At 41.4% G+C, this 12488-nt stretch overlaps 1 protein-coding gene across 13 annotated transcripts in view; it reads right to left on the minus strand.

Moving 5' to 3' along the window:
• Positions 1-12488, minus strand: part of ptprfb (protein tyrosine phosphatase receptor type Fb) — a 172001-nt gene that overhangs the window by 12182 nt on the left and 147331 nt on the right. For all 13 annotated transcript variants that reach the window (XM_086204218.1, XM_086204216.1, XM_086204223.1 and 10 more), the window contains 4 exons: positions 8536-8659; positions 7949-8124; positions 1193-1312; positions 302-456 (listed from right to left, as the gene is read on the minus strand). In XM_086204218.1, coding sequence (XP_086060344.1) covers positions 302-456; positions 1193-1312; positions 7949-8124; positions 8536-8659 — 575 coding nt within the window. The remainder of the gene's footprint in view (positions 1-301; positions 457-1192; positions 1313-7948; positions 8125-8535; positions 8660-12488) is intronic.

The following is a 12488-nucleotide window of genomic DNA, read 5'->3' on the forward strand; positions in this document are numbered from 1 at the left end:
GAAGGGAATTACTGCATCTCTGCTGTTGTGGTTTCATTTGGTGTGCATGCACCAGTCTGATGTAAGGAAAGACTCTCATTTTTCCCCCCATGACTTATCATGCAAAAAGTAAGGAAACCAGCAAAAGCCTACATGAGACTTTACTCCATACGTGTGTTGGTGATAAAGACAAGCATCCACACCACGATGACTACCAGGTCAAAACAAGGACGTAAGCATTGATACTTCATCTGATGTGGTCTGACCTCCTTGAGGATCTGCTGTACTAACATTTGTATGAAATAAAATCAAGAGTACAAACCTGCAGTGAACCACCATGGGCCCTGCATCTGGAGGATTACAGGCCTTCACACGTCTTAGGAAGGCCAGGATGGGAGTAGGATACTCTGGCACGCCGTGGTCTGGCCAGGCCATGAACTGGAACTGCCGCACCTCTCTCTTTTCACTGGAGCCATTCTGTGTGAGTCAGTTAAGGTCTGGTTTAAGCTTGAGCTTATTAGAGGTCTCTGACGCAGAGAATTCTTAATAGGCAGCTGTTTAAATAGCAACTTCTCATCCTGGGCAAGATTGTTTTAAACACATAAAAGGTCATACTGTTTTGATGGAAAGAAAGCTGACATCACTCAGCTTCAATTTGAAAAGCACTAGTGATTTAATTGTCAGGAATTTTGCTATTTTAAGCAAAGGTCTTGATTTGAGTCATAACTTTGATAACAGCACATAATGTGCTCCACTTTCAAGGCTGTGATCATTCCGCAAGGGTAGGTGTAGATAACATTTATAATTTTGGAATTAAAAGTTTCTCGTCATTGTCACCATTTCCGATTGAAACCAACCAACTACTCCAGCTGCTGACTTTAATTAGTAACAATAATAAATATTTAAATAGTATGTAGTAGAAAGAAAGACCTGGAAGAGGAGAAAATAGTCTTTTCATCCTCGCAGTGATTCAATATGGAAAATTAAATCTTTCATAGCCTTTGAAACAACACGGAGCACATCTTAAAACCAATTACTGATGTGAAAAAAAGAAATTTTTCCAGCAGTAATAATTATAGTCTTGAGAAAAACACGACATTATTTTTTAAAATGTGACCCAAGTACTTATGAACTGCAGTCACCTGCCAGGATAATAACCTCCACGCCTGCCTTGATATTTTGTTAACAGCAAATGAAAAGGGGTGAGGTGTACCTTGTAGAGAGCGAATGTACGGACGCTGTAAGTGGCCAACTCCACTGTGTCCAGCATGGTGACCTGGATCATCCCATAGGTCTCTGTTCCTCGTGACGGCCAGTACTGGTCACACTTCACCTGGCAGAGCAAGAGAGAGGGCACGCTGTCAGGAGAGAAGCGCTGCTAATATCCACCACGAGGCTAGAGGGAAGCTTGTAGGATCACACTGATTAACAAGGAGCGAACATTGGAGAGGTCAGATCAAAGGAGCAGTCCACTGTCTAATTAAAAACTGAAGACTCACAGTCAGCTCCAGGATCTCCCCCCTCCTAAAACATACATGTTTGTCCATGTGTGAATTTGAAGTACACTTTAAAAGGGAATTATAAAGCACACTTTGTCTTTCTACCAGCCTGTGATCATTTTCAATTAGCTAATTGTCGGGTGGTTCGCAGCCCTTTGTCTCGTATGCTTTTGGTGCATTTGTGATGACTGTGTGCTGCACTGTGGAGGGAGACGTGTTTCAGGCCACTTTCAGAGCAGCATTAGATCGTTGTCAGACAATAGGGCCCTCTCTATCATTTCAGTGATGGAAGTCTGAACCTTGGTTCCATCTAATGGACCTGAATTTGATCAGTTTTGAGTTGAACCATTGCATCGTCGACTGATGGATTTGCACAATGCACAGCGGATGTTAGACTCTATGCACAGCTGTCTTTGCACTAACGTGCCAACCAGGACTGTGGCTGTAGTAAAACAATGTCTGCACATATGAGACAGGAACAACTTACACCCCATCAAAAACAAAATTCATTCATTATTGGCTCACATGTGGGGGTTGTGATTCTGCTGGGTGGGATTTGAACCGCACAAGACATAAGTGCTCATCACGCATGTGCTTCATCACGCGGTAAGAGGTCAAGAATGGAGAGAGAAAAGGATGGGCAGGAGAGGTCACATCAAGTATTTTTAAATTCGTTTGATTTGCAGATTTGGATCAAATTAATTTCTGGTTAGTATGCTCGCAATGGCTCGAAATACAGAACCCTGTCTTTGGTGGCGGGAAAGACTTCACAGCGGCATCATCCGACATGGTCAAATTTGGCCAATCACAAACAAACCGCATTTTCTGTTGTCCTCCATTTACCTTACAATCAACATCCCAGATGGTAAAATAGTTGCCAAAAAAATGAATTCAGAGCAGTAAAATCTTCTCTTTGAGTATTGCTTCATCTGTTGTTTCTGACATCACTCTGCAAATCAAACTAGCTTACTGTTTCATTTTTTCAGTGTCCTTAACAACACGCCTCCACATATCCAGAGGGCTGTTTTCAGTCTGAATCCCCTCTAAAAGCTTGTCCTGGCCTGGCGTGATGACACAACAGGTTGGACCACCTGGCTTCATATGTGCTCCAAACCTACTCACTACTAATGAGGCTAAAGATCCTCCAAACACTGGCGCTGAGTGGCTTGTGCTTCACTCTGTGCAGCTTTGAAAATGTCAGAATGGCTACAACTTTAACGTAAGTCATTGTCGTTTAGCAAAGCAAAACATTAGCGGCATTACATTAGTGGCTTGTTTTCAAAAAGCAATAATTTGACGTCTGTTCTGGAAACATTCAGCCAATTTGTCCTGAGGGACTTATGAATAATTTAGTCAAAAACAGGCCATGGAGATGCACAATTATGCCTCATTTGATTTTTGTAACACCTAATGTTGTAGTTGTTCACAAGGTCTGAGAGTTTCTACAGGCAGTGAGTCACACCATCTACACACTCTGCAGAGCTGGCTGATTGGCTGCTTTTTGCTTTTGGGCTCAGTGGATTCTTAGTGGGTGTTATTAAACTAAAATCTTGTTTGGAAACAATTGAAGCTTGTGACATGCAGTCTGACTTTGCGAGGAGGCTCAGTTCCCTGCAGTCTTTATTTTAGGCTAGTCATTAACGAGAAGCTGAGCCTGTTTTATTCAGTTTTTGTTACTGGGATATGCATGAAATCATACACATATATGAGCTACATATACAAGGTGGAGTATTACAGAAGCACTGCAGCTCTCCCATCTTGCAGTGCAACTGAAGAAATGCAGACTTTTAAAGCTGGAGTTGCTGGGACCAGAACTTCCTGCTATTGATTCTGATGACATACAGCAGGATCATATTGAAACTGCAGCGCTGTGCTGACATTTGGAAGCACCCATGCTGTCTCAGTGAGCTGATACAAATCAACAAACAAAATGCACAAAAATTCACCCCCTCACATTTCACCTCCCTCGGCGACAGCTCGCATTCAGAGACGGAGGTGAAGCTTGCAGGAGAAACTCAACTGAGTAATGGGGAACTGCTTTCAGTACAAACATATGGATTAGCAGTCACCACTGTAATGAATATTTTCGTGCTGCTGTCTGAGGCTGGGTGGCATATTCTCTCTTTGCAAACACACACGAACAAACACGGGCACACACACAAACACACGCAGGAACACACTCACACAAATCGCACGTTTCACTATCATCTGCTTTGAACCCGGCTTTTCACATGTCATCACCTGGCCTTTGCAGAGGACACAGTTCTCATGACTAGAAACCTCTCTCTCTCTCTCACACACACACACACACACACACACACACACACACACACACACACACACACACACACACACACACACACTCGTATACTTGTGAGGACACGTAATGCATTCCCCAGCTACTTAGAGGTACCTTGAACCTAAACTATCCATTCACAAGAACTTCACCGCTCTACTCTCATAGTTTTAGTGATCTTTCGCACAATTATCTAACGACATGTTTTTTTTCCTGGCATGTCCCTGCTAGCACTTTAACTAACATTTGTCCAATTGACAAAACAGTCATACGTTATCAGTTCCATGTTTGTCACAATTCTTTAACAAAAAGTTATTCCCTGGTTGCGATTAGGAACTGTTTTAAAAATATCTTTGCTGTCCTGCAAGAGCCTGTTGTCGTAGGGTTGGTGCTGCTAGGATCATGTCATATAATCATGAATACAATTCCTGAAGACAGAATGGCACTTTTCAATCATATTTGATATGCATTTGCCATCATTTTAAATAAATTATAGATTAGTGAAAGAGTTCACTCACAAACTGTCATTCACTGGTCATAAATGGCTATTTTTGTCTAATTCTCCCATTGGCCGCAGTTCATTCTGCACTAATGGTGTTTTGAGCGCCCTCTGCTGGCATAAGTATGTTGAGATAAAGAAATGAGCATCTGTTCTTCAAGACAATCTGTGCTTAAGCATCACAACTAATTACTCAACTGCAATCCTTTGCTCAGAGAAAACTAAACTAAATCCAAAGCCCTTTCTATCCTCAGCAACCAAGCATCCAAATCTTTAAGCAGTTGTGTAAATATCTGTCCTAAAGAGAGGATCTCCCAAAATGTCATAAATTTCCAAAAAACTTCTCACTCCCGGCATCTGAAACTCAAATTTGTTCTCACAGGGACACCTACAGGAGCTAGTAGTCCTACTGTCTGCTAATGATGATGCTAGAGAGGAAGCTGAAACCTGCCTGCTGCCAGGCTGCACGATATTTGCCGAGCTCCTGCTCTGTTTGGCACCAAACTGCAGTGTGGCTGCGAGGTGGGAGAGGTTGACTCACTGGCCATATTTGTATGTTTTTGTGTGTATGTGTGAGAAAAACAACAGGATGTGTACAGTATCGAAATCCTTGAGCGTGTAGGAATAGCACAATTCCAATCAGAGGTGTGTGAGGTTGTTATGAGACAAAAGCCTATTTATTATATCACGAGTATTATGATGAAGTTTTCTTAGTAATTACTGACATAGGTTTTCAGAATTGTTACACCTATTCAATTATGTTTTAGAGACATAAGAAAAATTCAATCCACTGCTGCTTCATAATGTAATTGGAAAAATTCATTTAAAAATTTGACACAGAGATTTATATCAGATACACTACTAAATGTCATGCAACTAAACATTATTGCAGTAATAGTGATTTATATGTGGTGTTTATGCAGTAATTGGAGGAGCTGGCCCATTCATTCACGATATATGAATAAGTCTTTCAATTCTATGAATGTCAGCAATGCAGATAACAGACTACAGTCCATGGGTTCTTTTGATGCATAAATCTCTCACCACCTCATTTAATAAGTGCGTTTCAAGATTCTAGATGTTGGCTGCAACAATATTTCCACCCCCAGTCTGTGGAAAGTTGCCTCAATCTCTGTCTCGAGCCAATTGATTTTCAAATGTGTATGGGCGGTGGGGGGAAGGCTGAGAGGCAGTGGTATATCTCTTAAGTCCTACGTATATGTTGTGATATTTCAAGTGTTTTCTTCCTGTGTTTGTATGACTCAGCTGCCCTGATCCAAGCTGAAGAACATGTTTATCTGCCACAGAGCTCTGAAACTGCCTCTCAGACATAGCAGGAGAGGTTTTGAGAGGATGTGTAATTCCTTTCCAGGTTTGAATGAATGTGTAATAAAAATCAGCTTATCAAACATCCTTGCTGCAAAACATCTCCGAGGTACGAGTGAGTGATCCAAAAAGAGCAAGTGTGTCCACAATTTGCCTAAATGACTGATTGCATCGATAGCTCAAAATTAAAACAGATGATGCTATGTTCTGAGGGATTCTAAGTCATTTAAGTCTTTGCTTGGCAAAACGATTGCTCTATAGAGTCTCTATATATTCTGATTGATGAACTGAACTTCAGGTTAATTATTTCTTTTCTCCCTTGAAAAATCAATGTCTAGAGTTTTGGAAACCAACTCCTTCATTTACAATCCCTCTTACTTCCAGCTCTTAGTCTGGGGACTCTCTTTCATTAGGGCGTCGTAGGCACACACTAATAACACACTGGCAATGCTCCATGCTGATTTATTTTCTCCCAGGAATTTATGAGCGTGATTTTCTGAAGGTAATTAAATAAACCCTTCCAGATTTTGTATCTCAAGTTGCCCGTGTGTGCCGCTTTTTTTATTTTATTAGCTTGAGTGTATTTTTAGAAGTGCACAAATGTTGTTGGGTGACAATCCTCTTAACTCCAACTCAAGAGTTTTCATTATGGTACTGCGGCTTTCAAGTGCTAAATGCAGAAAGCGGCAAACACAAATGAGACACAAGTCTATGAAACCTTGCCGGGGTGTTGCAAAAATAAATGCATTGAACTCGTTGAGAAGTGTCTCAGTAATGGATGAAATAGAATTTGCATTGTTGAGAAAATCTAAATAGAACTGCACTGTACAGTTCTGTATAGAAGTGCCTCACTTCAGTAGGAGTGTGTAAGCAGTGGCAGCATATGCAAAGTTGCTATGGTAACTCTGCCGTAAGTGACAAACAAACAACAGGAGGGAAATGAGTGAACTTTGTGTGCAATTGTCTGCAGAAACAGATTTAGAGTTCAGGCAGAAGTTTTTGGAGATTTTTGAAGACGCAGGAGAAGAGAAGCAACATGAGGCGATACTGTCCACAAACAACCGAAATATCCTTTGAAGTCCTTGTGACTTTGATCAGGTTGACAAATCCCACTTTAAAGCAGGACCAGACGTCTATATGCCTCCAGGCTTTGCTTGATGTAATGTTACTGTCAAGCTACATAAATACATATATATTATATCAGCAAACTCCATTTCAACTTTCAAAAATCGACTGAATGGCACTAGAGATCATTTGATTTGCCAACTCTAATGACTCTTAGTTTTACAAGATGGTCACTCGTGCAGTCAGTGTAATGTGACCCTCTCTGTCACAGCAGCCACCCGCTGCTTGTTTGGTCACTCTGAGAAAAAATTGGAATTGCGTACTGGCCTCCTGCAATATTCAGATCACAGGAAAGCGCAATATTTGTTACGGGGGGACTGTGTGTCAAAAAAACTATTTAAAATTAAATATTGTGGTCCCTCCGAGATGCCCTGCCTACACATCAGATTCTATAGACTAAAGAAAACATTTTTGTTTGATCAACATTTTACTTGACTTCAATGAAAATTAGAATAATCATTTAAAATAATTAACATTTCCTCTAATAATGCGAATCATTTCAGGAAAATATATTTCTGGAATTGTACACTATTAAAATATTTCAAGTGCGTTTAAATATTCAGTGATTGCTGTTGGTTAGTTCAGTGTTGGATGATTAGTAATTGTGTCCTTATGTTGTTTGTTATTAATGAATTACTGTGTTCCTGCAGAATTAGACTGTATTCGTGGCAGCAGCAGAAGGGTGGGTGGGTGGTGAAGCGCCTCGGGAGGGAGAGTTCATGCTCACGCTCGGTGCAGCTCCATGACAGTGGAACTGAATTTGTGCAAAAATGCTTCTTTGCAAGTTCTCTCTCATGGATCCTGTGTGTTACGACCCCATGCACATGCCTGGTTTTTATTAGAATGGGCTTGGAGACTAATTAAACAGCATATTGTCCACAGTTGGGCCCGTTGTCAGAGAGAGAGAGAAAGAGAGAGAGAGAGAGAGAGAGAGTAAGCCAGAATGGGATGAGCAAATCAATGCGCTGCACCAAGATCTACAGTTCAATACCATTGATCTATTTTAAATAGTAAAAAACTGATAAACTCAATATGTGGCCATCAGAGTTGAGGTAGGCTGCCCCTAATAATTCATCGTACAGTGAACGGTGACGGATCTGTTTGTTGTTTGAATTTTGCGCATGTCAACAAATCTTGTCACAATGAGGTAATACTGTAATAACAAAGTAAGTGATATTAAACCGTGCCCTCTTGTGGGTTTTACAGTAATTCGTGTCTCCTTACCCGAGACTTCTCCTCCAGTCTGGTCATCATGACAATGGTGTTAGATCTTTGCTCCCACACCATCCTCCAGAAGTCGCTAAGCGTCTCTGGCAGAGGCCCCTGAGTGGCGATGTAGGCATTCTGCTTCCTGTAGCCATCGATGTAGTTGGCGTTGATGTAGTCACTGCCAGGAACGGCTGAAACAGAAATAGGCAGAGATATTACTCATCTAATGTATGATACAGTTACTTGATCTCACAACTCCGAGCAGAGAATCAAAGATCGGAGTCATCTGAATAAAACCAAGGGACTGATTTATTATTTTATCCTGTCTTTTATGGGGCAGGTAAACAAAGGCCATCTGTCAATCACTTTTAATTTGCATATGATGCTGACAAAAGTGACACATTTGTTACTTTATATGATACCACCTTGTACTGCAATCTGCATTTTATGATCCGCGCGGGCTTTGTGGCTTAAACTGGAGATTTCTAAAGCAGCAGCTGCAGTCATACAATGTGTCCTTGGTACATATGAAGGAGGCCTCAATCGATGGCAGCTGTAGTCAAAAGCTATCTCAGGGGTTAAGTGGTTACATGAGCTCTTACCATCAACAGACGTGAGCACCACTCTGGAATGGTCATAGGCGATGACGTTCGCATAGCGATTCTTTGGCTTGTTGACTTCCATGTTTGAGTTCTCCCAGGTAAACTGCTGGCCTGGATCAATGGACTGTGAAAAAAAAAAGGAATGGAGGTGCAGAGAGACACAGAAAGAGAAAGAAAACAGGAGCACAAAAGGAGCCTTTAGAATTTTACACGTGTAAAATACAATGAGGCAGATGGTTGAGGCAATGGGGCAAAAATTACCCTACTGTCTACTGTCACCTATTCAACAGCAGTATACCACTGGGTTACACAGCCTTTAAATGGAACATATACTCACGTTGCGTCTCTTGAGAGACCACAGTAGACAGTAGTCACAGGTAAGTGGTTTAATACTCTGTAGGACATTGTGCCGAGCAAAAGCTAAGCTCAACTATAAGCTAACAAAGCATTTTATTAGTGGCTACGCTACATCAACTGATGGTGCATTAACATGGTAATTATTTGCATGACATTTATTGCCATGAATTCTAATGAAGCAGAAATATAAAGGAACTTAATTTGGGTAATTAAAATTGACCAAAAAAAGAAAAATCCACCAGCCAAGAGCCCGAGTGTATTCCCTCAACTTCTAAACACTCCTAGACACATTGATGAGAATGTTAATGTTGGACAAGCAAATGAATAAAGGTTTTGCTGCAGGCAAACAATTCGTCCCCCTCCTTCATTTAGAGTGGCTCTATTGAATAACCGTATTCTGAGAAGTCGCATGCAGGACAAATAACCACAATTCTTCTGTCTTTCTTTCTATTCTCATCCTCTAATGTTGTCTATTTCTTTTCCTTTGTTTTTGTTGCAGCCCTCTCCCTTTCAGCCTCGCTCTGTTTCTAACTCTTTTCTTCTTGTGTCATTTGTCTCTCGGGCTAAGACGGCGTTAGACTGCATACATATTGATCTGGTGAGATATGTGACGGCCTCCTATCCCTTGGCTCAATAATGTCACGGAGTCTCTTGTTATTCCGTATCGATCCCCCTCAGCTCACACCCGAACCATGTCCACTAATTTCCCAGACCTTGCACCTCGCAAATCCAGTCAGTCAGAAGGACGACACCTTGGAAATTCCTTCACTTACTTAACTTGGCAATCGTGCTAATTTAATTATTAGAGGTTATTTTGTGTCAAGTCTTGACAGCTGAAATATAATTATAATGATGGGCAAGGTGAGAGGTGAGGTCTTAGAGAGGAGGGATTCTGATCATGTGCGGTAGAGTGATGGGCAAATGGCGTTCTCTTGTGCTGCTGTGGTGAGAAACGGCATGAGGCAGATGTGATTTTCCTCATTAGAGTGATCAGTTTATTTGTGAATCCCAGTTTCTCAAAATTTGATTTTAACTGCCTCATAGCTCTCACTGTGTTGTTCTGATGAGGTTTTTTTTTTTTTCAGGCCGAATGTGTGTTCGCTGGGAAAAGTCATGTCTATGTTATTTGTTTATGAAAAAGATGAGGCAAATGTGAAGTGCTCATACGCAAGAAACTTTACGCCAACGGTCCAAACCGCTCAGCAGTCATGAGGGTTTTATGCCTATTGCTCCTGATGAGCTCAACACTGCCAACTACTCTGTCTGTGCCTGCTAGTGTGAAGAGAAATATTTCATTTGTAGTCAAAACATGCCATATTCATTTGAGAGCTCAGTGAACACAGCGGGCGCACTAGACTGACAACTAGCAAACATGTTGGGTAGAGATGGCAGAAGAAGGTGAGAAGCAACTGCCCAAGGTTTTCTGGCTGAAAAATGCATTCAAATTAACTTAATGATAGTGCTATGATGACTGTGGAGTGATGTTGCTTGCTGCGATAAAAAGACTGCTGCATGCCTGATTGACAAATATTGCTCATTAGCCAGTGTGCTCATTGCTCAGTGTGATGCGGACTGGCATTGGTGGTAAAGAAGTGTGAGGCTGCCTAAAACATGCACTAGATGAGGTGGAGAGGCCTCTACAAAGCCTGTGCCTTGGGGTAAGACACAACGGGAGCAGCCGGCGAACGTGACTGTGACAAACCGCCATGAGCTCTGCCACAGCGCCTCGCTGGCACAGAGATTGGTGACCATCTGCTGGGCCATGGAGGGGGTCTTCCCTAGCTTGGAATGACTGGTGAGGGAAGGGATTGGGGCTGGGCTGGTTGCCTGCAGTGATACAAGCCACTTCTCTGGCTTAATTCGTTTACGCTAACCCAACAGGCCGGGAGGGTGATGTGTTGGAGAGGCATCGAGCAACACAAGAAAGCACTTAATTGAGTACAGACTTTTGCAAATTATCTCCCCTGTTAGCTGTTAATTTCGTAGTGAAACACATAAAGGTCCCCTACAATCATATACTCTTTTCTTACAGAAAGTACAAGCTACTCGTCATCTTGCGTAGCAGCCTTTTATCAACGGTGTACAAAAGTATGAATGCAAATGTGCGTCGAGTTTAAGTACCATCAACCGTTATATCTAAAATGACCACCACATTTAATCACTGAGTACTTCTCCAAGTAGTTCCAACAAAACAGGGAACACCATAACCTTCATGAGTGATGGGATGTTTTATTTAACTGCATTCTTTATAATAATGAATAAAAAATAATCATGGGAACTGAATGAATAAGGCCATAATCTAAGAAAAAAATGTACACCATCATTATACTGCCTGTTAATCAGAGCACCATGTTTCAGACTCCTGGGTCTGTGCTCTGTGCTCAACATACTGAGAATACTCACAAAGAACTCCTAACAGCCTAAATATTTCTAGTATGAGTCCTAGTTTAGGAGCCATTTAGGAACATCCTTCAAGCAAGGAAGTGATACAAACATTGATCTTACTGAGGAGGCGGGGCCGACCCTAGTGTGAGGTAAAACACGCTCTTGGAAGGTGGAAGGGATTCATCCAAAAATGTGGAAAAAAAACCCATAACGAACATGCAGCTTTGTTGGTAACAGGCATATGGACGGTGAGATTAAATTACTGTATCAGCTACTAATTTGGCCCCTATTAGGACGTGATGTCATTCTGAAAACTATTTCTGGTGGATTTTACAACATACTTTAGTTAGCGGCCTAAAGATGTTATAGTGGAGGATGACAGTTACATTTGCTTCGTTTTTTTTTTGTTTTTTTTTTATACTTGGCGAGTGATTTTAGTTCTTAATAGGTCAGAGACTGGCCCAAACACATCCTCATCCTCTAATGGTGCAATGGTGGGAATATGGGTGACTCATAAATTCCAGCAGTAACACTGGGGTGTCCATCTGCAAGGTGGACAAGCAGGAACCAGCAGGAACGACACCAACTGCGACTCAGTGTGAGGCCGTGGCCGCGCTTCAAGTGTTATTGCTATTTTGCTTTACCACTGGGGGATGAGAGCTCATCTCTATTGACATCTACCAGAAACTCCTGTTTCTTCTTCTTCCTGCCATTTTTTTTTTCCTTTTTCCCCTTAAAAGTCCTCCCCCTAACTCTTCGGAGATGAGATGCTTCGTGAATAACTTTAAGCTTTACCAGGACATAGTCTTATCTTTAATGGAAAATTCTTGAAAAACATCATTATTCCAAGAATTTTCTTAGAATTTCATCACAAGCAGCATCTCTTGGTGCTAGGAAACTTTCTGAATACAAACCCTGGATATATAACAGAATACAAATAAGCTTATTATTGAATTGATATTTTTTATAAACAGTAAATGCCAGTATTTGGCGCAAGTGTGATCATTTGGGAAAGGCCAAGAGGTCGCCACTGTCATGATGGTGACAGAAAAAAAAGAAAAAGAAAAAAAAAAGAGGCAAGGCGGTGGTATAAAAAAAACCCTGTCTGGAATCATTTAAACGGATCTATCAATGTGAGGATTAGAGCTGGCTAGACAAAACAGATCGAACGGCCACAACAAATAAATAAAAGAGAGCTCATGTTTTTCTGT

Source organism: Aulostomus chinensis, chromosome 5 (assembly GCF_037954235.1).
Source record: "Aulostomus chinensis isolate RoL2024-O1b breed Wild chromosome 5, RoL_Achi_v1.0, whole genome shotgun sequence".
Classification (NCBI taxonomy): Eukaryota; Metazoa; Chordata; class Actinopteri; order Syngnathiformes; family Aulostomidae; genus Aulostomus; species Aulostomus chinensis.